The following is a 27,927-nucleotide window of genomic DNA, read 5'->3' as shown; positions in this document are numbered from 1 at the left end:
TTAGTGATTTCTTTTATGGCTTTTGGGTTTAACATTTTCATAATTAAGTTTTTTCTTGCATTTTTGTGGGTTTGTTTCATAGTACATACATTGCAATTCTCTGAAAGGATCATGACCACCCAGTGTCTGGTAGAACTTCCAGGCTAACTGCTGTCTACCTGCTATTGTAGCTTGATAGGCTATAACTTTGTACAATATCACTCAACAGCCCTATTTGATAAATAAAAAGACTTTTTAAAAACGTCTTATTGCACTATTATTTATATAGCACAAAATTTACCTCTTATACAATTCAATGATTTTTAAGTAAATTTCCTGAGCTATACAGCCAGTTTTAAGATATTTCTATTATTTCAATAAGATTCCTTTTGCCAGTTTGTAGTATATCCCCATTCCCACTTGTGGCAGCTACTAATCTTTATTTTCTGCACATTTTTTTTTGTTTTGCTTTGTTTTGTTTTGTTTTTTTTGCAGTGCTGGGGATTTGAACCCAGGGCCTTGTGCTTACGAGGCAAACACTCTACCAACTGAGCTATATCCCCAGCCCCTGCACATTTTTTGAAATGGAATCATGCTGGGCCTTCCGTGCCCAGCATCTTTTTAAAACAACATCCAGCTCCCTTGTCAGCCCTGCGTAAGGTTATCCTCTCCCATCTGAATCACTCCGCCTCCCCGCCTTGGTTGTTAGCTGAAGTTTGGAAGTTGCTCGTTCTTATTTTGAAACAGAAATTGTGCCCTTGAGTTGACCTGATGTAACGCTGTCTTCTGTATTAGCAGTGCCACACTCTGCTCTATGTTTATAACCTGCCAGCAAACAAAGATGGCAAGAGCATCAGTAACAGGCTCAGACGCCTGTCTGACAACTGTGGTGGGAAAGTGCTGAGCATCACAGGCTGCAGTGCGATTCTGCGTTTCATAAACCAAGACAGTGCAGAACGGGCTCAGAAGCGAATGGAAAATGAAGATGTCTTTGGTAATAGGATCATTGTGTCATTTACTCCAAAACACAGAGAACTCTGTGAAGCAAAGAGTTCAAATGCAATTTCTGATAAAGTGAAGTCTCCCAAAAAACTTAAGAATCCAAAATTGTGCCTCATCAAAGATGCAAGTGAACAATCTTCCAGTGCCAAAGCCATGCCTGGAAAAGTCTTGCAGGCAAATTCTGGATCTGCTACAAGAAGTACAAATGTTAAAAGTTTACAGGTAATTTTGATCTCTTGTGTTCTTAAGCTTATGGTAGGTTTGGTTTCTTTTCATGCTTCACGTGCCTGCTGGCTCTTGGGGTGTCCTCTTATTTTAGTTTTGATAAAACTCTAAGTCAGTTATTTTCTGTGCAGGATCTAACACATCTTGAGTACTTAAATTTGAACCCCCTGCACTTGTCTCTTAAGGAGTTGTGCCGCATGGAGTCAAAGCCTGGTAACAGAAGCAGTGAGCAGCAGCCAGGTCACGTGAGACTGGCAGCAGCTCCTCACAGTAATCCAAGCGCCGTGGTGCCGACGCCGAAAAACCCCGGGATGGCAGAATCGCTCTACAAAGGCAATCAGAAGTGTGTTGTGTTACTTTTTCTCAAAAGTTGCGTCTTCAATGTGAAGGGAGACACGTGACCTTTCCCCTTCAATTTTTCCTTCTATTAGAAAAGAGAACCTCAGTACCCGAAGTGTCACCAGTTCTCCTGTAGAGAAAAAAGACACAGAGGAGACTGTCTTCCGAGTGAGCTACCCGTCTGCTTTTAGTGAGTTGATGGCGTCAAGGCGAGTTAGCCCTCTGCTCACCTCTCCGTCCTGGACTCCTAGGTGAGTCCAGCTTCCTGACCAACACAGGTGGTTACATGTAATAGGAAGGCTCATACACTAGTGTGTGTGTTGAAGAGAATACAGAAGTACCCAAAGCAAAAGATAAGTCTTCCAGCACCCACTGCCAGTCCTGTTTCCGTAGGTCCTGCTAACGTTCAGGGGTGGTACTTCTTGCCATTCCCCTTCTCCGGTGGAAGTCTTTGTGAGCAGAGACCAGAGAGAATCCTACTTGGAGTCCCTGGCTAGTGATGGGAGGCATGTTACGATGTCCTTACATTTGTTGTGTTGAGGAAAGAGCCCAAACTAGGCATGCGTTGGTTATTTTTCTTTCTTTCTTTGGGACTAGGGATTAAATCCAGGGCACTTTACCACTGAGCCACATACCCCAGTTCTTTCTATTTTTTATTTTGGGACAGGGCTCACTAAATTGCTAAGGCTGGCTTGAACTTGTGATCCTCCTGCCTCAGCCTCCTGAGTTGCTGGGATTACAGGCTTATTAATCTGACACTTTATAGAAAGCTGCTTGAAAAGTAAGGGTCTCTGTAGACCACTTTGTCTATCACCTCCCTTATCTAAGTTTTCTAAACTCTTTCCAAGTAATTCTTGAGGCTTGAGACACAGGGAACCATGAAGCGTTTCATAGTCCCCTGGGCTCCTTCTGACATTACATTTCTTCTCCTGAGTTGGTGAAGAATCACTGTAGAAAATGACTGTGAGCCTATAACATTACATCTAAAAATTCATGTGAACATTTTCCTTATTGTGCAGAAGGACCACTGCATATGAACCAGAATATTTAGATTTTTCAGAGCCACAGATGAGGTTAAAGACTGAAGTCGGTAACAGGTTAATTTCCTAGTTAGTTCATCAAGGCTGCCTGTAATTCCTGCCTTTAAATAATACACGAAAGAATATTTGATATTGATTAATTCATTCGTTGTTTAAAAGAGGTCAACAGATAGTACTTCAGACAATATTTCTAAATCTGTGTATGTTTAAGATAAAAAGCCCATTTGAAAACCAAATAGGAAAGCTATTTTCTATGTGTGTCTTCATACAAAGCCTGAATTTTAAGACCTAAATACATTTTTTTAAAAGACTAATCTCCGTGTGTGTTTCCAGCAGGAGTATGTCTCCAAACTTCTTAAACAGAGCATCCCCACTTGCTTTCAGCGTTGCTGATCCCAGCAGCGGAGCCGACTGCCCAGACCCATTTGCAAATGGTGCTGACATCCAGGTCAGCAACATGGACTACAGGTTATCCCGGAAGGAGCTGCAGCAGCTCCTCCAAGAGGCCTTTTCTAGGCATGGCAAGGTAACCTTCTCACTCTGGTTCATTTTACCCTTTGGTAGAGAGAACTTGTTTTAATCTTTGGTAAGTCAAGAGAACTTAATTTGGCACACATACCACAGCCAGGGTGTAAATGTGACTGGATGGGTTTGAACTCCTTCCCTTCTCTCAGGTCTGCTTGGATTGTGCTCTATGCCCAGTTTCTAGGATATGGTCCCAGAGAGCAGGAGACCTGGCAATGAGAAGCACTTGTCATAGGCTTTAAATGACACTCTAGAAAACAAAACATTCATGGGTTTTAGTTAGCACTGCCTACAAAAATACAGAAAAAGCATTCTTAAGTAATGTTGGCTATTTTTATTTCTTGTTGTTCCTGACTCAGCCTTGAGATACAGTTTGCTCAAAATCTACTTTTTTTAGTCTGGGGTTTTGCAGAGTGCAGAAGACCTGAAAGACCCCTCCTGTGCATTGGCCTGAGACTGCCTCAGACAGCTGTGTGCCAGATCACACAGGCAGACCAGGCCTAGTTTACACCCCTGAAAGTCACCCTGTCCCAGCTTACCTCTCTCTGGCCAGTGGAAGTGCAGCATTCATACAGGTTCCCTCATAGGGGCCCTCAAGTCCAGATGTGTTTCTAAATGGCAGGACCTGGGTAGATGTAGTTCCATTTTCCTTTTTCCGATCATAGGTGAAGAATGTTGAGCTCAGCCCCCATACAGATTACCAGCTCAAGGCTGTTGTGCAAATGGAAAACCTGCAAGAAGCCATCAGTGCAGTGAATAGCCTCCACAGGTGTAAAATTGGCAGCAAGAAGATCCTGGTCTCACTTGCCACAGGAGCTGCTAATAAATCACTCTCTTTACTGAGGTAAGAAACAAAGCAAACACCCCATCATTTATTCCAGGAAATAACATTTGACCCAGAAACTGTTTTGAAAATAATAAAAATGTATTTTATCACATTCCCCATTCTGTTGTGATGCAGTAATGCTTATTCTCAATCAATATAGTTAGAAATAAGCCACTTGAGTCTTATGTAGTCATTAATTGTAGGCAAAGTACAACTTAAACTTCACAGGCAATTGGGAGTAAAACAGTATGCCACACACCCAAAACAGGTTCTAAAAATAGAACTCTTAAGAGCTTACAAGCCTGAAAAACCTAAAATGTTTCAACTCTTGGTAGAAGGTACATTCTCCTTGCACACTAGATCTAACTCTAAGCTCTCTAAGCTGAGTGACGTGTCCCTATTGTCACACAGCCACCCAGCCCCAATAGTGTGCTTTACAACTGTGTCAGTTTGGGGAATCCTGTGGCTTTATTTATACTAAGATTTGATTCTCCTTTGGCTATCCCTATTTTAAAACAGGAAGCTCTCCTGAGTATCTGTTTGGATCTTATCTCTAACTTGCATTTCACTGTTATTTTAAGTTATTTGTTTTTCTAACAAAATAAAAATAATTCTCATTAAAGAAAATTTAGAAAGTTCAGAAACAAAAGCAACAGGGGAGAAAGTCATCCATAATTCTGTGGCTCAAAGCCAATCACTTAACATTTGGGCATTTTCCAATCACAGTTGACATTTGGGCATTTCGAGGTTTTTTGTTGTTGTTGTTTGTTCATTTTAACTTCCCTTTGAGTGGTTTGGTTTATTTATTTACTTTTGTACCTTTTGATTTTTAAACAACAGTTGAGATTATGTCGTGTTATGTTACACTCACATATATAGAAGTTCTGATCCTGTGTATATAATGTCTCAACACCATGGCAGGAGATAATTCAAACTCTGAACTAGTCTTTCGCTCTGTAGTAGCATCCAGGTGATTGTCATACTGTGAATAGTCTTTCTGCTCCTTAGGCAGGGAAATTCTGATAAAAGTCTAGTGTGTAACTTAATCTCTCATTGGCTTATCTCTAAAATTCGTCCTTTAAATTTTTCTGGAAAACAAATCAACATATCAGAAACTGGTAAATTTACTTGGTATTTACACGTTTTGTTAATTTTATGGACTCTTTTTTGAACACATGCTTTGTAATGTAGAAGAAATGATATGCTTTCTAATTGATTAAACTTTTGTCTTACAGTGCAGAAACGATGTCTATTCTTCAGGATGCTCCTGCCTGTTGTTTGCCTCTTTTTAAATTCACAGATATCTACGAAAAAAAGTAAGTTAGGTTCATTGTTTCACTGATCCAGTCAGTACTGATAAGTGACTTGCATGCATGGACCGTGGTGCCATTCAGGGATCCACCGGCCTCCTACAGGACCTGAAACAGTGTTGTTCTGATATAAATTTTGAATCTAACATACATTTAAAAAACTTCTTTTATTTTTAGCAAATTTAGACTTTAATCCCCAAATCTATTCTTTTTTCCCCTAATCTAGTTCTTTTAGTTTTTTTTATTAGTTTTATTGTTCATTGAATAAACATTTCAGTTTGTTCTGGACTGTACACCCTGGCCAGTGCTGAGTCTGGCCTGGCCATGTCCTCAGCACCAGCGCACGATGATGTTGGTGAGAGCTGAGTGCTGTGGGGAGTGCAGTGTGCAAGGCCTGGCCCTTGCCCCCAAGGCGCTGTGTCTAGAAGGGAAGAGGAGATGCTCAGAAATTTCCATGTAAATCAAAGAAAACTCATTGAAAAGTAGGAGCAGGGAGAATCTTAGGCACAGGAGAAAAGGAGCTTGACTGTGATCCCATGGAAAACAGGGAGCCACCCCAGTGCTGTGGAAGCGAGGGAGGGGAGCGGTGATGACAGGAGACTCTTGGTGGCAGAAGTCAGGTGGCATGAGCAGGGTGCTGGGAGACAGTGGGAGTATCTCTACAGGTCCAATGCTGAGCAGATGCTGTGGGAACAAAAAGCTCAAAGGACTGAATGACAGATCTCCATGACAGTGAAATGGGAGCAACAGGAGCAGGCAGGGAGTGAAGGGCAGAGGCAGGTTGACTCTGGGTTCTCTTGCCTTGGGAAACTGGGAGCATGGTTGGACGTTAAACTGGAAATAAGGAAGTAAAGCATGAGTCAGAGGTTTGACGAGCATCCTGGGTTGTGGACATACACGCTCTAGGGGCCTTTGGGGCCACCGGGTAGAGAGTTCAAGTTACTATTCTGCACATTCACGGGCTTCCTTGGGGAAGAAGTTGGCCCTGAAGATAGGACAGTTATTGGCGTTCAGGTGGTTGTGATGGGCTTAGAAGCAGTTAAGGCAGGATAAGAAATGGAGAGGAGCAGATCTGGGTGGAAGGTCACCAGGACCAGGGGCAGGGGAGACCCCAGAGGTGGGGGTGTTGTTACAGGGATGTGTGGAAACGGCACTTCAGACACTGGGAATCCAGGGGGCCAAGAATACGTGTGGTTTGGGGGTGAAGTGGAGTCCTGAGGAGGAATCTGGGAGGGAAGGGGCGGAGAGTCTGGAGGACAAACAGCAGCTCCCAAGAAACGGTTTTCCTCACGGAGGAGCTTGGGCCGTAGGAGACCACGTGGAGCAGGAGGGAATGCACATCCCCCTGGTCAGGAGAGGACCGGGAAGGGCTATGGTCGAGGGTAGTCCCTGCAGATGGGATGGTGGGTGCTGGGAGGAAGTGCTGGACAAAAGGGGAGAGCAGTCAGTGTTCTTGAGCACATTCTTCCCGCCAAGCCCATCGTGCTCACACATGTGCAGCACTCACGTCAGCCCTGTGGGATACATGTCACGCCACAGTTGGGCAAACTGAGGCCCGGACGGGGTTGCTTATCTTGACAAAGGTCACAGTTGAGTCAAGATGTCAGCTCAAATCTGACTGCGTCCAGAGCCTGGGCCCAGGGATGCAAGGTGCAAGTTAGAGGTGATTGAATTATACAGTCCCGAAAGCTATGGGCATGCAGGGGGGACGGGGTGAGAGCCCTGGAAGGAGCATGCTTGTGAGGACAGAGCAGAGGTGAAAGAGGTGACAGGGATTTGGAAGCAAGGGGGCCACGCTGGGTGAGAGAGGTCATGTCCACTAGCTTTCCAGTGAGAAAATAGGATGAGAGTGTTTACACAAACTGGGCAGGCAGAGAGGGGAGGCTGCCAAGTGATGTGGTCATTGTGCTGGGCACTGGGCCAGAGATGACTCCAAGGAGTACCAGGCATCCCTCAGTTGGTAGCAAATGAATTCACAGTAGAATAATCTAGGGTTTTTTTGTTTTGTTTTTGTTTGTTTGTTTTAATACCAGGGATTAAACCCAGGAGCTTTTAAACTCTGAGCCACATCCCCACACTTTTTTATTTTTTTATTTTTTATTTTGAAACAGGGTCTCACCAAATTGTTTAGGGTTCACTAAGCTGCCTAGGCTGACCTTGAACTTGTGATCCTCCTGCCTCAGCCTCCGAAGCACTGGGATTATAGGCTTGTGCCTCCACACCCAGCTAGGTTGACTTTCAGTGAGAGAAAGAAGTATTTTTTTAACCCCTGCAGTCCTGGGGATTGAACCCAGGGACAGTCTACCACTGAGCTACAGCCTCTTTTATTTTTATTTTGAGATAGTGTCTCACTAAATTGCCAAGGTAGGCCTGGAACCTGGCAGTCCTCCTACCCCAGCCTCCCAGTAGCTGGAATTACAGGCATGCCACCGTGCCTGACCAGGAAGCATTCTTGGTTATCGTCCTTTATTTAAATGGGACGGGTGTTTCTGTACAATGAAAAACATTCTAAGTTAGCATATCTCTGTTTGTTTTCAGGTTTGGACACAAGCTGAATGTGTCAGATTTATATAAGTTGACAGACACAGTCGCAATCCGTGAACAAGGAAATGGGCGGCTGGTGTGTCTCCTACCCAGCAGTCAGGCCCGCCAGAGCCCCCTGGGGTCTTCCCAGTCACACGACGGCTCTTCCACGAACTGCAGCCCAATTATATTTGAAGAGCTAGAGTACCACGAGCCTGTCTGCCGACAGCATTGTTCTAATAAGGACTTCAGGTGTGTCACAGGTTTTCCTTAAATAATCCTTTTATGTAAGGCTGTGAACTCTCGAATTAATTACCCTTTGAATGTTTTAGAACTCTGAGGAATCTTAACCATCTTGTTTTCTCTCCTGCAGTGAACATGAATTTGATCCAGACTCCTACAAAATTCCTTTTGTGATTCTCTCTTTGAAGACGTTTGCACCCCAGGTGCACAGTCTTCTCCAGACCCACGAGGGCACCGTGCCTTTATTAAGGTGAGCCATGTCAGTGCCACTGTGGAGGCAGCGCCTGAGTTCTCTGTTTCAGAGAAGCTCTGGCCTTTCTGACTACCCCACACCCTGGGGAGCACGTCGTCCTAATGTTTTCGCTTTGCAGTTGAATTGTATCTGAAGTGGGGTCTATTCACTCAGTATCTCAACAACAAAATTTGTGTTTGTGCTAAGGTTTACAAACAAACGTGAACAGGACAGTTTCTTCTCCAGAGGAAAGTGATATATTGTAAGTGCAGTAATAGAAATCTGTAGAGTTTCCAGGAAAGTGCACACAACCTCAACTACTTGGAAATTTTAAGACCTGAAAGAGAAAGGTACTCTTCAGGAGTCCGTTCAGCTGTTCCATGGAGGGCTTAATACAAAAGCCAGTTCAGGACTAAGTGACCCTGATGCCCCTGGTGCTAAAGCAGATATGTAACTGACCTGGAACTCTGGTGCCTCAGAGTTAAGCCCTACTCCTGGAAAACTGTCCAGGACTTTCTGGGACCATCAGAATGCATCCCGAGGCCAGTGCCATAGCAGTTTGCCTCCTTGAGACCTTAATTTTAGCATTCAAACCAGATGTAGGCTTTTAAACTGTAACTTAGTAACCGATACCTTAGCCTGAAGCCTCCTATTTAGAGGGTGCTTTGCTTTTCCATTATTTTATTTCAACCTCTTTTCCTTCCCACTTCAGCTTTCCAGATTGCTATGCTGCAGAGTTTGGTGACCTAGAAGTAGTACAGGAAAACCAAGGGGGCGTCCCCTTGGAACACTTCATCACCTGCATTCCAGGTGTGAACATAGCCACTGCTCAGAATGGCGTCAAGGTGGTGAAGTGGATCCACAACAAGCCCCCACCTCCAAACACCGGTAAGTGTCAGCAACCCACCTCACAGACTGGGCTTTTAAAAATAGGTTCAGCTGTTTGAGGAAAATATCTCTTAATGTGGATTTACCTTTGAAACTCATTTTGGTTGACATTTCTTTCTTTGATAAATGCGAAAGTGGCTTTGAACAACAAGGACTTAGGGCCTCCATTTGGGCAAATTTCTGAATCATGGGCATGCTCTCTGTTGCCACTGTCAAATGCTACTACCTGTGAGTGGCATTTTAAATTGTCCCTTCATGTGTATGTGCACTTCTTTCTTTGTGGTCTGCAGCTTGTCCTCCCCTTCTCCTCCCACTTCCCCCAGCCAGCAGGGGACAAGGCAGGACAATCGAGAAATTGTGCCCAATTGGGCAGCTCTTGGAGGAGAGGGTGTGTACCACAGTCCCTTACTGAGTCCCTCTGATGTCCCCCCAGTCTTAAGCTTGCTCAGGGCCATAGATTGTGCTGCCCTTCCTCTCTCTTTCCTGTGCTGTGAGTCCACAACCTCATCCACCTTCCTATAAAGATTTCCATCAGATTATTTGTTTTTTAAATTAAAACCTTTTTTCGAGTATGAGCACTCGAGGTAGTATGACCTGTTCCTGACTCAGCTTTATGTCTCAGTAGTTTTGTAACATTACTGCTCTCCATGGTTACTTACTCTCTTTGGGGGCTCCCTACCTAATAATCATTTATAACTTTGTCTCTGTGGGAAAGTGTGTTCCACATGACCAAGTTACAAATGGATCCTTGAAATGCAACCAGTGTATAAAGGAAAATCTCTCTGCTTTCACTTCTACTGTAAGTAACCCTAGTGAACTGTGCTTCACTTGGCTACTTGACTTTAAGAATTAGTGGAAAATATTTGCCAGCCTTAAATAAGTTGGGCTGGCCAGTTGGTTGTGTGGGACTTCGGACAGAAGCAGAGATGTGAAGCAGCTGTTTGGTTTCCTCCGCCTGCTCATGATTGAACTCAAGCTAGGAACTAGAAAGTTCATGACCTTCCTTTCAGCTGATGAAATCATGCCTCCTGCCTCAGGCATGTCCTTTCTTTCTCTAGACCCTTGGCTTCTGCGCTCTAAAAGCCCTGTGGGGAACCCCCAGCTGATCCAGTTCAGTAGAGAAGTGATCGACCTACTGAAGAGCCAGCCGTCTTGTGTCATACCAATTAGTAGCTTCATCCCATTCTACCACCGTCATTTTGCAAAGCAGTGCCGAGTGTCAGACTATGGCTATTCCAAGCTGATTGAATTACTGGAAGCAGTGCCTCACGTGTTGCAGGTAAAAGTGCTGAAGGATTGTTCGGAAACAGGAGTGTTCGTTCATGGCTTTGGCTGCTCCAAGCAAAGAAACAATATAGGTAGTAAGCTAATTTCTAAAATATCAATTGTGATCAAAATAGCCTGTAAAAGTTTTGTCCAAAGTGTAGAAAGTATATACCAGGTGGCTCCTCAGTTTTTGAGGAAGGTACAAGTTTCCAACTTTAAAGGCACTTTTTAGAGGACTGCGGGCACCTTCCCTCAGGTCTCTGAAGACTGACACCCTCCCCACAGAGTTCTTTCCATGTTGTTCACTGCTGCAGGGGAGCTGCTGTGGACATCCTTGTACTTATCTGTGAGTGCCTCTGTGAATGTTGAGGGTTGGACCCTATGAAGACTTTGCTCTCTTTTAAAAATGGCTTGAAAAGCATTAACTGTCTTTTGAAGTCAAAATTAGTTGTTCAGACTGACAATACACTTTTCATACTCATGACCGTGGTATGTGCAGGACCAAACAGTCCAAGGCAGGCAGTTTTCTTTTTGACTATTGATGCTTTCCTGATTTAGGAGTGTTTCACATTGCTAATCATACATAAAGGGAGCTACTCCCTGAGGTTGCGGCAGAAGAGTGCAGCAGTGAAGCCCATGTCTCCCAAGGTCCTATGAGTGTAAGTAATCGAAATATTTGATTTGCAGATTCTTGGAATGGGCTCCAAACGTTTGCTGACCCTCACCCACAGAGCTCAAGTGAAGCGCTTTACTCAGGATTTACTAAAACTTCTCAAATCCCAGGCCAGCAAGCAGGTCATTGTGAGAGAATTCTCGCAGGCTTATCATTGGTGAGTTGAAGAGAAGTATGAATTGAAGGCAAACATTTCAAATTACTTTTTCTTTCTCCAGAGTCTAAGCAGTTACCTAACTTTCCTGTTAAACACTCTTTTGGAAAACTTGTAGTTAATGTCATGATGACTTTACTCATTCTTCACCCGTTCCTGGTGTCGCACCTAGGTGTTTCTCAAAGAACTGGGATGTTACTGAGTATGGTGTTTGTGAGTTGATTGATATCGTATCAGAGATTCCAGACACAACCATCTGCTTGTCTCAGCAAGATCAAGATATGGTGATTTGTATTCCCAAAAGAGGTGCGTGGCTCACATTCCCTGAACATACTGTCCTTCGCAGTGGCGATTTTAAAATGCAATAGTGTAGGTTTCCCCTCCCTTTCCATGGTTCCTGAGGATTCCACGGAAAGTGCAGTTTGAGAATCGCTGTGGTACGTGGCTCCCCTGTGTTCCTCAGAGTAGGTGCAGCCACTTACCACAAGTGAAAGCACACTAGTTATTTTGGAATTCATGAGGAAAAGAGCATCACTGACACCCTTAAAGTGCAGTCCCCTCCCGTCTGGCTGCGGACACTACAGCCACAGCAGCAGAGTGTCACGTGGCTATTGCTTGTGTCTTCTTCATTCCGAGCACTTTACTTGCACAGCTGAGCAGAGAAGAGAACTCAAGTGTTGTGTTTTGTCTTTTGAGTGTTCATGATTCCAGTTAGGTCTGGGAGGAGGGATAGTTAAATCTACCTATCATCACACTCTCCCAGCGTTGGGGGTCTGCGATTCTAAACTGGCTTCTGCAGAACACTGATGTCTGTGAATTCTAGAGTGAAGATAAGTAATGTCAGTCTTTCTGCAATTCTGATTTAAAAATTAGTACAAATAGCCAGGCACGGTGGCACATATCTATAATCCCAATCATTTAGAAGGCTCTAGATTACTTTTATATTCAGAGAACTATTGAAATATCTTGTTCATACAGGGCAGAGGAGGCGGCTAGCCCACAGGGGATGCTGTTTCTACTGTACGGTGAATACACATGTATTTTACGGCATCCCATAATAGTGTCATGCCTTCCCAGTGTTCTGCCCTTGAACTCACATGAGAACTACTTACAAAGAGGGACGAGGCCATGTGCTGGAATGGTGTGTGTTTGGACAGCAAGGATGACTCTCTTGTAGACTCCAAGTAGGGCTCACTGCAGCATGGATGTCAAGCCCAAATGGTTTGAAAAAGATCGTGACCTGCGTTTTGTTTTGTTTTGTTTTGTTTTTAAAGAACGCACTCAGGATGAAATAGAAAGGACAAAACAGTTCTCCAAGGATGTCGTCGACCTGCTGCGACACCAGCCCCACTTCCGGATGCCCTTCAACAAGTTCATCCCCTCCTACCACCACCACTTCGGCCGGCAGTGCAAGCTCGCCTACTATGGGTTCACCAAACTCCTGGAACTTTTCGAAGCCATACCTGAGATTTTGCAAGTGAGTGAAGACGCTCTACTCTATGAACCGTGTGTAGGGAATTATTTTCCATTTTCAGGACCCATTTTCCTGGGCAGTAAGGAGTTATGAAACAGAATGACAATCTGAAATATTCCCTTCAGATAAGCTGTGCTGTCAGCCCAGTAGTATTTTTGGTAAATGTTTTTCTTCTTCAATAAAGAAGTATTTTTCAAACTCTCTGGGGTGATTATTAAGAAAAGGATTAGCTAATTTGATTTCTTAGGCTGGATATTCTCTCACAAGCTCCATACTTTCCAAAATCCCTATGCTGGAGATGCGAGTAAGGCTAGGAGGTAACTCTTATATATGCTAAACTGCTGAGTTGATTTCTGTGATTGATTTTATTAATACTGTTTAACTCCTGAATTGCTTTTAAAATTTTTTATTTTCATAAAACATACATGACAATTTCATAAAACATACATGACAATTTACTTACTTTTTTTTTTTTCTTTTGCGGTGCTGGGGATTGAACCCAGGGCCTTGTGTTTACGAGGCAAGCACACTACCAACTGAACTGTATCCCCAGCCCGACAATTTATTTTCATAATCTTGTTTTGGTATACATTTTAGTAGTAAGTACACTCTTCTTGTGCAAACAACTTCTAGAATTTTTTCTTCTTGCAAAACTGAACCTCTATATCCCTTCAACAACACTAACATTCTTCTTAATTACTAATTGTATATATTTTTCATGCCCGTTAGTTCCACAGACAATTATAATTTGTTCAGTCTTCTTCCTTTTCTCCTTCCTGTGTTTTCCAAGGTATTGGAATGTGGAGAAGAAAAAATCCTTACTTTGACAGAAGTGGAACGGTTCAAAGCTCTAGCTGCCCAGTTTGTGAAGCTTCTGCGATCCCAGAAAGATAACTGCCTTATGATGACAGATCTACTTACAGAATATGCCAGGACTTTCGGTTACACGTTTCGCCTCCAAGACTATGACGTCAGTTCAGTTTCAGCTCTGACACAGAAACTCTGCCATGTTGTAAAGGTAAAGATGATTTTTCGTGGAATAAACCTGCGGCAAAGTCCTCATCGGGATGTTTACATGGGCTTTAGCGTTTGTGTGTTTATGTGTACCACTTGGTATTGCTGCACACTTATTTCAGGTGTTATTAATACCATTTTAGGCTTTAAACTGAAGGTTTTTGGTCTTCCTTTTGTGTGTTTATTAATGGTCTTGTCAAGGTGGTTCCTCTTTGAATTGATTGGGTCACGTTTTATCCCAGGGTGTACATTCTCAGCAAGGCAGACCTGAAGTTGAATCCTTCCAGACAGATCTTGTCTCCAAGGTTTATGGGAAACTAATCCCGCGTCTCCTCTCTCCTCCAAATCCCCACTCACGGGAGGAGATTGGGGCGAGCTGGACTCAGAATCGCTTTCACTGCTACTGGAAGTGTATCAGAGGGCAGCTTCCTCCCCTTACCTGCACTGAGCCCAGGTCAAGGCCGGACAGCTGTACAGTTGCCAGGCCACCTGTAGAACAGGACCAGGAAGAGTTACCACCAGGGGGAAGAACTAGGAAGGAAACATGAAATGGGGACACACAGTCACAGGTCCGGGTGGGGGGCGGGGGTCTGGTTGCATTCAGTGGGTTAGAGGAGGGGAACCAGCCAGGAGATGGGAAGGAGTGGCCAGAGGGCAGGATGCTCACTGGGAGAGCGGATGTCCCAGAGCCAAGGAAGAAGAATAGCCAGTGTCCCATGCCTTTGGTGTTGCTGGGGAAGGCAGTGATAGTGTCGTGTGATGTGGGGACAGAAGGCACAGTAGGCAGGTCAAGGAACGAGGAGGGGAGGCCGGGGCACTGGGTCTTCACACTCCTCCGTGGTGGTTTGTGGAGGAGGAGGGGAGGGGTTGCTGGGGCTGTGGAATGGGCGAGAGGCCAGCTGAGGGCGGGCGGGCTTCTGTGTGGGGGTTTTGGAGTTGGAGAGTCTGAGCACATTTGAGAGCCACTAAGAAGATGGATACCAGGGCAAGCAAGGTTCGCGGGGAGGCGTCTTCAGCAGGAGAGATGGCTCTGACTGGTATTTTGACCAGAGGGAGTGGATGGGCTGGGTGCTGATCCAGGTAAGTGCTGTGCTTGTTTCAGGGAAAGGATGGTGCCTGTCCATCCATGGCTCCTGTCTAGTTGGAAGGTAAAACCACCTGCTTGGAAGAGGAGGAGGCCTGGCTGACGACGCAGGGTGTGTGGGAGGCCTGGGCGTGGTGAGTGGGAGGCCGCATGACCTGGCAGTCGGGCGGGGCTGGGAGTGCTGCCCTCTCCTGGGTCGGGCTCCTGGACTGACTGGATGCACCACCAGAGTACAGGCCCAGGGAGCTCAGCCAACAGGGCGAGGGACGGGAGCATCAGCCGTTGACAGGAATGTGGATGACGAGTGGCCCATGGTGCCAAGGTGGTCGTGAAGAAAGTGAGGAAAGAATGAGGATGTGAATCAGGAGGAACAGCGACAGCAGAGGAGGTGGAGGAAAGGGGCAGAAACAGAGCACAGGGGCTTGCTGAGACCCTCCTGTGTCCTGTGCACCGTGTCCTGTGCACACGGGTACACGGGAGGGCTGGACGCCCTTGGGGGTGGGTCTGCAGTGGAGTCGGGTACAGAGCGTGGCACTGGAGGTGAGAAAGTGAGGGACTGGAAGTCCCTGGTGTGGGACCAGCGTCCTGGGCATTCTGTGGTCAGGACAATGGGAGGTGTGGGCTCAGGTGGCTAGGAAGACTGGGCCATGGTCAGAGACTGACCAGTGAGGTCAGCTGATTGGGAGGTTTGGTGTAAGTGGCTGAGGTGGGGAAGGTGCAGCCTTGCTGCCTGCGCTTGCCCCGGGCAGCTGCTGGGAGTGCTGCAGCACGATCCCCAGCTGCCCAGGTCCCTGGGTGAGCGTGGGTGTCCTGGACGTGGGTGCTCCCGCAGCGCCCGTGGCGATGCTCCCATGGCGATGCTCCCATGCACCATCCGAGTAGCTTCAGGGGGGCGGGGCTCTGTTTGGTTCATTCCATGAAAGTCAGTGGTAGTATAATGGTCTGGGCATCTAAGAAGGTGATTCACAGGCCCCTGGATTCGTGTCGCTGATGATCCTCTGGGTGGGAGATCTGCAGGGTTCCTACCATGGCAGTGGAGCAGAGTCTCCTGCCTCCACAGATGCCCAAAACCAGCCTGAGGTGACAGGTGTTAGGCGGCTCCTCACTGCCACACACCTCTCTCTGCCTCTCAGACTCCGAAGCTCCAAAGTGGACAGTCCTGTGATTACTTGGCCCTGGTTGTAGGCATTGAGACCATTGACACTTACAGGGAAGCCAGATAGATGGGGACCAGCCATAAGAGTAAATGTTGGTGGGACTTAACAGTGCCTAAGCAGCATGACCGAACACGCGGAGCCGCCTGCTCTCCTTACGTAAAGGCCTGGTTGACAGGCTCGCACCCGCCACCCAAGGCCTGCTGATCTCAGACCCCAAATGCCTGTTTCGGTGCACTGTTCTGGTCTCCAAGTGATACTGGGTATGGTTTTCACAAAGTTTTCCTCCCAGTGCACTTTATCGCTTCGACCTTTCATCTTCTTGAAAATGTGAAATGATTGAGGAGTAGGCACACAGACAAAGGTGAAAATGCCAGCTTTTCAGTTAAACTGACGAGAAAAACACAAGCTTGCCTGTGCTCAGCGGGGGCCCCTGCCACTCCCAGTCCAGCTTCCCCACCCGCTCCTCCTATGAGCACCGCCACCCTCCACTCACAAGCTTGAGCCCAGGCTGTCAGTTGGCCAGGCTTGCCACACTGGTGGCGGGGGTAGGAAGGAGGAAGAGAGGGTGGGTGGATAGCAGCAGCTTCTCTGTTATCACTCTGGAAGGTTCTGGTTACGGACCATTGGAGAGGGAGAGAACAATTTCTGCTGTGGTCTCATCCAAAGAGTTGGTCTGATTTCCTAGGGAAGCTCAGAGCAAATCCACTCAATTTCAGTTTGAGAGAAAACATTAGAGTTTATTCTTCTATTGGTTTTATTAACCAAAATGAAATTAGGGGCTGGGACTGTAGCTCAGTGGTAGAACACTTGCCTTGCACATGTGAGGCACTGGGGTTGATCCTCAGCACCACAAAAAAATAAAGATATCGTGTCCATCTACAACTAAAAAAGTAATTTTAAAAAATGAAATTAGCTAAATTGGGTAATTCACTAGGTTGTCTCTCCTGAGTTCAAGTTTGTTTCTTGGTTTTCCCCAGGTTGCTGATATGGAATCTGGCAAACAGATTCAGCTCATCAACCGAAAGTCTCTGCGGTCCCTCACTGCCCAGTTGCTGGTGTTGTTGATGTCTTGGGAAGGAACCACCTCTCTTTCCGTCGATGAGCTCAAGAGACATTATGAAACTACCCACAGTACTCCTCTCAACCCCTGTGAATATGGATTCATGACCTTGACCGAACTTCTGAAGAGTCTGCCTTACTTAGTTGAGGTATGTGTGTTAGTGGTTTTGCGAGCTGATGAACTGGGTCTTTCTGGATGGCCTGTTGGTCTAGATTAACTCAGCACTTAGAGCTGGAAGGGGACCCCAGAGATCTTTAAGACTAATGATCATTTTATACACGAACACCCTGAGGCCTGGGGTCGTGAAGGAACCCTGCTGGAGTGAGTGGTAAAGCCAGTACAAAGGCCCTGGTCTCCAGCTGAATTTTGCTGGTGCTGTCTTTCTGTGTTTGGTGGCATGTGTGGGAGTGTCAGGGACTTAGCAGTGGAGGTAAGGGTCAGAAAGAAGGTCAGCTGGCCAGCCATCCAGGCAGCCTTCCAGTAATGGCATTTTGGGATTGGAAGAAAAAGAGAATACGTTATACAGTCTTTGGGCAACAAACATAAAATAAGCGAGATCCTAGAAAAAAATAAACTATCTAACTCAAGAGGAAGTTAAAAATCATACTAATTACTATAAAAGAGACTAAAACTTTTACCACTGAACAAGGTGCTGAGGCCAAATGGGTTAGTAGTTGCATCTTGACCAGTCATGAAAGAACAGGTAACTCCAACTTTTAAAAACCATTATAGGCCACACACGCACACACACACACACACACACAAAAGTTCATCACTTTCTTGGTGCCAAAATAACTTTAATATAGAAAACAATATAATCCCTGAAATGACTCGAAATAAGTTACTAGAAATCCAGCAATATAAGGAAAGTATGATAAATCATTGCTATTCTATAACTGTGTGATTGATAATTCAAAAATAGCATGGCCAACGTGCTAAACTCTGTTAATTGTATATTCTACCAACACTGGTTCTGTATATACTAACAATGCATCAGACTTTCATGACTAGCTGAGATTGGGCAACATCCCTTCTCTTGGAGAGTCCAGTGCATATCAAAGATTCTGAAAAGGTTTATGATTAAAAAAAATCTGCAACTTAATAGGGAAAATGGTTTTGTGCCTGTGTGTGTGTGTGTGTGTGTGTGTGTGTGTGTGTGTCTGTTTCTTATTGTCTCTGTTATGTTTTTAAAGAAGGCTAGCGTCTTCCTGCATCCACCATTTCTCTCTCGTAAAGCCAGTGTGGAAGAGCAGGCACTAAGGCTTCAGTCACGCGGCCTGTGCAGTGCTCTCCCCTGGGGTTTGCCTCCCCTCTTCATTGTCTCTGGTTTGAGACCCCGGTTTCCTGGTTTCCCTCCCTACTCACTCTATTTCTTCTGGACCTGTGCAGAACCGTTAGTTCAAGGCTCTGGCCTTCTCTCAGAGGAGCTCCTGGAATGAATCTCCCCATGGCCACTTCCTGCTCCTTTGCAGGTTATTGCCCATTTTTCAAATTGATTTTTTTTTTTTAATTTGTTTTTATTCTCAGCTGGAGGCCTCACTTCCAGGGGACAGAGCAGGTCACTCATGAAGTTTCTAATCCTGCCTTTTCTTTTGACCAGGTTTTTGTTAATGATAAGACAGAAGAGTGTGTGAAGCTCACAAGTCTGTATTTGTTTGCAAAGAATGTACGGTCTTTACTTCATACTTATCACTACCAGCAGATTTTCCTTCATGAATTTTCCATGGCCTATACCAAGTATGTTGGAGAAACACTGCAGCCCAAGGCATATGGCTACAATAGTGTGGAGGAGCTCTTGGGAGCAATCCCACAGGTAAGTGTTTTCCCAGCTTCTTGGAAGGCCTCATCATGAAAAGCCACAAGTTTATCTTGTGGACAGGAAAATAAAATGCTGCCCAAATAATAAAATGGCAGGCATTTTGAACTGATGCTTTCAAACGTACTGTTAGTGTGAGATTAGTGATTCAGTGTTTTCTGTTGATTCTTCAAACCTTAAAGCTCCTGTATGCCAGGTAAGTAGCCCCAGATCCTCCCCCAGAAAGGCGCCAGTAATGCTGGTCGAACGCCCGGCACGGGGAGTTGGCGTGAGCACTGCAGCAACAGCCTTGAGCAGAGGGCCTGCTCCCAGGTGCCCAGGGAGGGACATCGCAGCGCCTGCTTTCTGGGGGGAGTCGCAGGGCAGCAGCACCAAGGACGTGAGCAAGTTACTGTATGAGGAGGGGGAGAGAGGGCGGTAGAGACGGGGTGGCAGCCGCTGAGGGAGCAGCAAGAAGCAGCCCAAGGTGTCAGGACAGTAACACCAGGTCAGAGGGGCTGGGGTTCAGCTCAGTGGTAGAGCATTTATCCGCCTGGCATGGGCAAGGCCCTGGGTTCAGTCCCCAGCTCTGCAAAAAAATAAGAATTTCATCAAAACCTATGCTGGGGTCTGCCTGTGAAGTAAAGCTCAGTTTGGAGGGCTTTGCAGCTCTAGGTAAGGAGATACGTTGCATGGGGGAGCAGCAGGCGCCAGGTTGCTTTGAGAAAACGACTCACTGGCTGCTATCCATGGTGGGGTTGAGTGAATAGGAGCACAGGAGGAAGCTGGCCATCACAGAGGGCCCAGTAGCTGCTAGACAAAGGTGAGTCAGGGTGGAAATGCAGGTTGAGCATCCCTAATCCGAAAACCCCAGATCCAAAATACTCTAAAATCCCAAACAAAATTGAGTGCCAACATGAGGCTGTTAGTGGAAAATCCCACACCTGACCTCACCTGACAGGTGGCACACTAAAAATATTGTATAAAATAACTTCAGGAGTCAGGCATAGTGGCACATGCCTGTGATCCCAGCAAATCAGGAGGCAAGAGGATATCAAGTTCAAGGCCAGCTGGGGCAACTTAGACTCTCAAAATAAAATCAAAAGGGCTGGGACTGTAGGTTAGTAGTAGAGGGATTGCCTAGCATGTTCAGGGCCCTGGGTTCAATCCCCAATGATGCAGGGGGGAAAAAAAATCCTTCAAGCTATGAGTATAAAGCATATATGAAACAAATAAATTTGTTTTGTTTAAAATTTTTTTTATTGGCACGCTATGATTTTACATAACAGTGGAATTCCTTATGCCGTATTCATATGTGCACATGATTTATCAATATCATTCTTCAGTACCACCCTTTCCTTTTTCTCTCCTCCTCCCTCTCCCTGATCTGCTTACTCTACTGATCTCCCTTCTGCTGTTATTATTTCAGTTAGTGCATTGTAATGATATGTAAACAGGATTCACTGTGGTGCATTCATACGTGGACACGGCATAATCTGGTAGATTCTGTTCCCCAGTGCTTCCCAGGCCCACCCTCCCTCCCTCCCTCTCCATCCCCTTTCTCTGCTGGTCTGCATGAGCGAATCGTGTGCTTAGCTTTGAGTCCATCTCCACGCTGCCTCATTATTACACACAGATATTCCAAAACCCAAAGCACTTCTGGTCTCAAACGTTTCAGATAAGGGAAACTCAACCTGTGAGGAAGTAGAGGACGTAGTGGGGACACAGGTGAAGACGACTGACTGCTTGGGACCTGAGGCCAGGGGCTTGGTGGAGATCACATGTGGGGGCCTTGGACCAAGGGTCCCCACCCCCACCCTGAGCTGGCCGAGGAGGTGAACAGCACCATTAGGTGGGGGACTTTGCTTTAGGTTTGGGATCAGAAACTTAGCTTAAAGGTTCTGGGAAATCTTTATTTATTCTTTTTGGTTCTGTTTAGTTTCTAGAAAAATGGAAAGAGACCTTTCTTAATGTCTGTGCCCAAACTGGTATTTGAAAGACATTCTTTTCAGTAGTAAAGAATATTTTGAAAGCTGTCTTGATTAACTGCTCCACTTTTCCTCCAGGGGCATGTCTGTGTCAGCTTTCTTCTAGTGCTTTAGAAGCTAAAGAAAGTATAGGAAAGTGGTTGTTGGCATTAATTTGGTTTCTGAATTCTAGAATTAAAAGCAGGCACAAGAGGGCCCACCCTTCCTGAATGCTAGGGCGTGCTCCCTCCTTTTCCACTGCTTAACCAGGAGTATGTCTTGTGTGCAGGTGGTCTGGATAAAAGGACATGGTCATAAGAGAATTGTAGTGTTAAAAAATGACATGAAAAGTAAGTAAGCACCCGTCCCCTGCCCCTGCTCAATCACGGTTCTCTCACTGACCTCTCTCTCTGACGGGTGCTCCTTGTCCTCTAGGCCGGCTCAGCTCGCTCGCATTCTCCCCCGCCAATCATGAACACCATGCTGTAGAGAGTGAGCGAATCCTGGAGGTGCCTGAATCGTGCACAGCCTCGGGACCCCAGCTTGGAGCAAGTAGCCCTGGTACGAGAGGAAAAGTGAATAAAACAAAGCTTGTGAGACTGAGGAGAAGCAGCCTGGGCGGGCGAGAGTGGAGAGGAGGACCATAGCAGGCCAGTCCATTAAATGGCCCTTGGTTTTTCAGAGCAGTTTTGTGTTAATAATAGGGAAGAGACGGCTCTGCATTGGAGGGCTTGGCGTGGTGAACTGGTTCAAGTCCTAAAGTAGTGTTGGCACCCATGACGATCATCCCCGTTCAGGTGTTGAAGTTACTTGGGTGTTTGCTGGAATGGTCAGGCGAGACTGTTGCTGTAGAGCAAAAGAGCTCGACTCGGATACAGCAAGGACAGCAGGGCTTAGAGCCGAAGAGCAAAGTGGGGTCAGTGCACAGAGAACAGCACGAGGAGACATCGAGGCTGGGGCTCTTGCTGAACGGCCTGGCAAAAGCCCTTCGCTGAAGGACTTGAGCTTGCTGTGACGGTGTCCCTGCACTCTGCCTTAGAGGGAAGCTGGGTCGCACAGCACCCCACAGTGCCAGACCCCTGGCTGCAAGTCATCCAGTTACTCTGCCCCCACCACCTCAGCAAGGAGTCACCCCCCTTCTCCAGTGAAGAGCTAAAGTTGTAAGGGGAGGTAGCCAGGAAGTGACAGGCCCAGGGCCCAGGCCTTCTGATTCTGAGCTTCTGCTGATGTCCTTCCTCAGAAGCTACTTCAGACCCTTTTTCCCGGTGGGGCCTGTTGAGGGGCTGGCATTCCTAGGAGCACAACTCTTGAGGAGATGACTGGCTTGAGGCATTTCATTGGCCAGTGGTCTTTTTAAACTTGAATACTTGAGTACTTCCTACTTGCTTCATTTTTAAGGGTGAGCAACCCTCAGGCACCACCTGCATTTGTCCTGTGGTAGACATGGCCTGCTTTCTCTGTGCAGGGCCTGGTCAAACGGAACAGGAGCTTCTCCGCCTGGCCAGCAGCTCCCCTGTCGACCTCCTGTGTGCACCTGTCCCCTCGTGCCTGCCGTCCCCTCAGCTGAGACCAGATCCTGTCATCCTGCAGTCTGCCGATCTCATTCAGTTTGAGGAACGCCCTCAGGAGCCTTCTGGTAGGTGGCACTGTGTTCGGGCTGGGTCTGCAGAGCAGAACCGTGGCGCCAGCGCAGGAAGCATTTGATGAAGGTGGGGAGAGGCGGCACATCTCAGGTGTGAGAGTGCCCGATGAGGTGGAGCTCTCTTTTTCGTGGTTTCTCCAGAATAGGATTCACACCCAAAGCTGCTTAGGGAGCATCAAGCAGGGGAACAAAGGTGGACTGGAGGCATGATGTCTCTGGCTGCGGAAGAGCCTGTGGAGGAAGATGGCAGGTCCCTTCGGGTCACTGCAGGCTTTTCAGAGGTTCAGCTGCTCTCAGGCACACACGCATGTCACCAGCTGCACACTACCTGTGGCTGGGGTCCGGGGGCTGCTGGGGCTTTCTGAGGTGCGAAGGAGAAAGCCATCTGCTTGCTTCAGCCCTGGAGTCCGCCCAGTGACCTCAGAGGAAGCTGACCTGGTCGGGCTGACTTGGTGCCAGCCTCACACCAAGTGCATTGGGGTCCTCGCCCTGTGCCAGCCTGTGCTGAGGGCTGACGGTCAGTGCCAGCTCATACCAGCTGCTCAGGGGGCCACTGCTCCCACTTCACAGCTTAAGTGACTGACGCCTAGCTTGTGCCCCAACTAGAAGTGCAGCTGGACACAGGTTACTAGGCCAGGAAATGGGAGAGCCAGGACTTGGCTCCTCTGCAAGGGCCCAGCTGCTCTGGAGAAACCCTTCCCTTTCTCCCCCTCTTCTCTGAATCCGGCTCCTTCCCATTCTGCTGATGCTGTTTTCCAGGGGGTCCCCAGGGATGGCTGCTGCTGCTGGGCTGGCTTACTGTCCTTAGTCTTCCTCAGCAGCATGTGGCACCAGTGACAGGGAAGGAACTGAAGCTTTTTATCTGAAAACAGGGAACAGGGAACATCTAACTGCATTCTGATAGAAGGTGTGAGCTCATCGTTTGCCTGCGAGGCCAGAGAAGAGCCTTTTGGAGACGTGGGCAGTCCTGTCCACTGGCCTCCCCAGTGGGTGCCTGGCAGCAGCTGGGGTTCTCCTGTCCTCCCACCTTGTCAGCCTTTGGGAGCAGGAGCCTGTGCCACACAGAGTGGAGTCAAGGCTATGCTGGCAGGTCTTTCTCAGGCCACAGGGTGTGGATGTGCTGCTGGCGGGTTGCCTGAGGCTCAGCTGCAGAAACAGCAGTCTGTGAACACGCAGGGGAACCGACTGCATTGCACGCCCTTCGTTTTTAGGGTGATGGTCGCTCAGTGTAACTCTCCCTTACCCCCAGCTAGATCTGTTAGTGTGCAGGGTGCTCCCTGGCACTGAGGCCCCTCCAGGCTCCAGGGTTCCCCAGTGGCTGATGGGTCCTTAACCACCTGACAGAACGAATGGGCAGAGCACCTCACAGGAAATCGTGGCCCAGAGGTGCTGCCAGAAACAAGATCTCTAGCACTGGGTGGTCCCAGGGAGGGGAGATACAGTGACACGCAGTTGAGTTTTGTGTCACGTAGCTAATATGTAACTTGTGGCATAGGCGTGACATTTGGTGGGTTATTTTTTAATTGTCTTTTGAGAAAATACAAACAAGAAACTGAAAACCAACACTTCTTATGTGTCCTAGAACTAAGTCTGATTACTTTTCTGTTTATAGAAATTATGAATTTAAGCCAAGAAGAAAGCGTTGAAATTCCAGTTGCGGTACGGGAGGAAACACTGCCCTGTGATTCCAGCTCGCCCTTCGTCCCAGCAGCTGCCCCAGAGCCTACCTGCCCCTCAGAAGCCCCTGAGCCGCCGCTCAGCAAGGACCCTGTGGAAAGCCCCGCCAAAAAGCAACCCAAAAATAGAGTGAAATTGGCAGCCAACTTCTCCTTCGCACCTGTAACCAAGCTTTAATTCCCACTGTGAACATAGAATTAGGATGGGAAAACTGTCTGATTCTGCACACAAAAATGGGCTCAAAAAACAGCCTTTTCTGTTTTAATGAAACCCCCCTGGAAGCCACTTACTGCTTCTTTAGATGTATTCCATGATATTTTTGTTCTTTTAAATTGAACACAGCTTTCAGCTGAAGTTTTTCTTTCATTTGTTCTTTCTTCCTTTTTTTTTTTTTTTTTTCCCAATTATCTGAAAGAACTTCTGGCATTTGTTAAAGAATCCTTAATGTATTTTACCAAATTTTTCTCAAGTATTATGCAGCACAGTGGTGTTCCAGAAGAAACGAGCAGTGAGAACCCAGCTAGCAGGAAGTGGTTCTGCTTCCATCGAGCCGCAGCAGGGTGTGACCGCCCCCCCACGTAGCACACAGGGCCGCCCTGCTTGCTCCCTGAGGTCCCCGACGGTGTTAGCCAGGTGTGTGATGTGTCTGTGAAGCAAGGCCTGCTCATGAGCCTGCGTTCACACACTGAAGGAGGGTAGGCAAGGCGTTGATCTGTGTTTTCGGGTGGACTCTGAAGGTTCCTGGCTTCCATGTGACTTGTAAGTGTGCCTAGCTTTTTATTTAACTATGTCTGTGGTTGACAAATACAGCTTCATCACAAAATTTTTAAAATGTTTCCAATGTAGGTTCCCTTTAGGAGCTTTCTAGAAAGTTGAGGGTGTTTTAAGCTTCCCTTCTATTTTAAGTTCCAGTTTGACATGGATCAGGTGAAGGATAAGGAGATGGTCTTGGCGTCATGAGTGTGAAGTCAGCGTTTGAATAACAGCACACATTATTGTGTGTCAAGAGGCAGCATTGGAAAGAGTCTGATTTTCTAAAATATGCATCAGATGCATAAATTATAAATCAGAGCTGAGTGGTGAGGTACTTTAACAGGAGCAGGATCAATACTATTTTCACTAGGAAGAGACAGGAATTCGATCTGTACATATGAAGGCCAAGGTTGATCAACTTAACCTTGTTTTTGTATTTTTAAAGCTGGTTTTGGTAGCTGGGAAGCTTTATGTGTGGAGATGTGTCTGTGTTAGCTCAGCCTCTTTTAATAGTGTCTGTTTTTACTCTTGTCACTTCTTGCCGTTGGAAGCATGTTTGGGTTTTTTTTGTGGTGTCTGATGTTGGCATTTGAGAAAAGCCAGCCTTCGGGGGCACTGCCTGTGGAATGGCCTTCCTCTCCAGTGCCTGAGGTCTCCGCTCATGGGTGACCTCTCACCCCTGCTGGAGGAACCTGACATTTACAATGGATTGTATTTGTTGGGCAAAAAGGGCGGATTCATTCATAGAGCAGAAAGAACCTGTTGGTGCAAGGTCTTCCACTAGGTAGTTGGTTTCTTTTGGGGAAATGTTTATATTTTGTAATTTCTAGAAAGCCAGAAAAATGGGCTCTGATTTCATAGCCAGCATTTTGATAAAATGCCACAAAATAAGGGCTATTGAGAGACTTTTACAAGTTGGATTTTTGTTCCCCAAATCTTTTAAATGAAGCCACTGGTGCCTGGTTCTCGGCACGTGGCCCCAGTCGAGGTGGAACACGCCGGGAGACCTTCCCAGTGTCCTGGCAGCCTGCACAGTCTCCCGGAGGCGTTTCCTCTGCAGGCATAGTGTCACAGGAAGTGAGGTGCAAAGGTGCAGTTTTTTTTAAAGACGCTTTTAAACAGTGTACTAAAGTGGGTGTTCAGAACATCGGCCCCTTATTCCGAGACTTCACAGGCTGAGTTTGCACGCTTGGGCTTTAGTTTTGCTAGCATGTAAAGAATTGTGGACTTTAAAAATATAAGAGGTATCGTTACAAGTCACTTGGAACTGTCTCAAAGAGCAGGTTCTTTGGACAGCAGAGAAGGAAGTTCCGCGCTGTCAAGTGAGTGTGTCTTTGTGCCATTCGCTGGGATTGCGGTTAGTCTGGGACGTGTGTGACTAACAACCGCTGTTTAAAGATGCGCGCTGCTGGGCGCGTCCCGTCCTGACGTGCTCCACAGCGGCCAGTTCAACCGCTGTCTATTTTTTTATCCAGAAGCTTAATTAAATGAATGACAAAATGATGTGTGCACATTGAGACGATGAAGTTCTTTATTTCTGGGTGGAAAGATGTACCGGCTTAGATTTATCTGTTTGAAAAATAAAAAAAAAAAAAAAAAGACAAAAGTTATCACCAAAACCCCCTTTCCCATCTTGCACTGTTTGTTTTGGATTGGACTTGGGGGAAGAAATGTTTTTCTTAACTGTCTACTTTGTTTGAACACTTTTTTTGTGGTTCAAGTGCTATTTTGTGTGTTGGGACCAAACAGTTGTCAATAAACTTTACAAGCAAGCATCCAATCTGAGCTTTCCAAGTGAGTGGTTTTGTCTGTCTGTCAGAGGGGAGGGTCGATAATCCAGTCTAATTCCGACTTCTTTCATTTCTTCTCCCCCAACTTTTCACCCACCCTAAGGCGTCAGTGCGAGGTGGAGAGCAAGCTGGAGGGCCGTGGGGAGGCGCGCGGGCTGCCGGCCCTGTCTGGGTAAGCGCCACTCTCCCAGCCCCAGTTCCAGTTTCATATCAGGTGTGGGGAAATCCGACAGCCACACGAACCTTCCACCTAGAACACGGGCGATTCCTGGGCTCTCGCTTCCAGAGGAAGCCCACCTGTGTCTGCCTGGGCTTGTCACTGCTGACCTGTGAACCAGCGAGTCAGAAAGAGACTTCCTCCGATTCGGCAGCAAAGCCTGCCGTTGGCCCTGCGGCCCGTGCCACCCTGCTGAGGATGTGAAAGGATCCCGGAGAGGCTGGAGTAGATCACTTCTTCATAAGGTGGCCGTTTTCTTAAGGCTCAATATTGAAGTCTCCTGAAGACCTTCAGCAGTCCTTCCAGGCTCTTCCCCGAAGCAGAGTCACAGAAGGCGAGCTGAGCTCTGCCCTGCCCCGTACAGCGGCCGGGCACTTCCCAGGTCTGGGTCAGGGTTGGAAGCGTGGCATTGCCGACGTCTTTGCGGGCTCCCATCCTGGAAGAGGCTTTGAGTGACGGTTCGGAAGATGGGGGCTGGGCGAGGCCACCCAGTGGCAGCAGGGGGGGGGGGGGCGCCTCCTGAGGACCTGTGCAGAGCCCGACCCCTTGCCAGAAGGAACGTCTGTAGGGTTTGTTTTCCCTGGCTCCCTGCGAGCCTGCTGCGGCCATCGTAGGGAGTAAGAATCTTTCTTCCACACTCTTGGGGCCCCAAGTGGGCCTTAAGCTGACAGGGACAGAGTAACAGGAGGAGAGCATACACACTTAGGTGCTTGTCCCTGGGGAGCCCCCGCACTTCCTCGGGGATGAAGCCCTGAAGACGGTGATGCCCCAGAGGTTCTGCACGAGGTTCGTAGGAACGGAGATCATGGACACCCAGCTGGAAAAGAGGAGGAGCCACAGGTAGCAAAGGGCAGGATGGGGGACGGACGTAGCAAGGCCTGCTCTTCTGGGGTCCTCTCAGTGTCCCCTGACCCCCGTCTCTGGAGATGAGGATGCTCCTTTGCTCCAGGTGCAGGGAGGCATCTCTCACCTGAGGCTCTCAGGACCTGCTTCAGGGCAGAGTCCTTCTGGCTGCTTCTCAATGGCCTTGGCTCAAAATTAGTCATTTGCCAGAGGCGTGCTCTGGGGCGGC

At 47.2% G+C, this 27,927-nt stretch overlaps 1 protein-coding gene across 7 annotated transcripts in view; it reads left to right on the top strand.

The window, feature by feature from the left end:
* The window catches only part of MARF1 (meiosis regulator and mRNA stability factor 1), a 38,771-nt gene extending 12,144 nt beyond the window's left edge, over positions 1-26,627 (top strand). For 2 of the 7 annotated variants that reach the window (XM_079121940.1, XM_079121941.1), the window contains exons 8-27: positions 775-1,203; positions 1,392-1,549; positions 1,638-1,796; positions 2,919-3,111; positions 3,776-3,954; positions 5,172-5,252; positions 7,785-8,021; positions 8,143-8,262; positions 8,957-9,132; positions 10,191-10,411; positions 11,086-11,228; positions 11,398-11,531; positions 12,500-12,702; positions 13,490-13,717; positions 16,932-17,162; positions 18,615-18,827; positions 21,066-21,126; positions 21,212-21,337; positions 22,242-22,412; positions 24,031-26,627. In XM_079121940.1, the coding sequence (XP_078978066.1) occupies positions 775-1,203; positions 1,392-1,549; positions 1,638-1,796; positions 2,919-3,111; positions 3,776-3,954; positions 5,172-5,252; positions 7,785-8,021; positions 8,143-8,262; positions 8,957-9,132; positions 10,191-10,411; positions 11,086-11,228; positions 11,398-11,531; positions 12,500-12,702; positions 13,490-13,717; positions 16,932-17,162; positions 18,615-18,827; positions 21,066-21,126; positions 21,212-21,337; positions 22,242-22,412; positions 24,031-24,272 (3,705 nt within the window). In that variant the 3' untranslated portion in view covers positions 24,273-26,627. Of the gene's footprint in view, positions 1-774; positions 1,204-1,391; positions 1,550-1,637; positions 1,797-2,918; positions 3,112-3,775; positions 3,955-5,171; positions 5,253-7,784; positions 8,022-8,142; positions 8,263-8,956; positions 9,133-10,190; positions 10,412-11,085; positions 11,229-11,397; positions 11,532-12,499; positions 12,703-13,489; positions 13,718-16,931; positions 17,163-18,614; positions 18,828-21,065; positions 21,127-21,211; positions 21,338-22,241; positions 22,413-24,030 lie in introns of those variants that run through there. The other 5 variants (XM_079121944.1, XM_079121943.1, XM_079121945.1 and 2 more) reach the window with 5 other exon arrangements.
* The last annotated feature ends 1,300 nt before the right edge of the window (positions 26,628-27,927 follow it).

Source organism: Sciurus vulgaris, assembly GCF_902686455.1.
Source record: "Sciurus vulgaris genome assembly, chromosome: 18".
In the NCBI taxonomy this organism is placed as follows: Eukaryota; Metazoa; Chordata; class Mammalia; order Rodentia; family Sciuridae; genus Sciurus; species Sciurus vulgaris.
The sequence above is the reverse complement of the archived record's forward strand: the minus strand, read 5'-3'. Positions and strand labels throughout refer to the sequence as shown.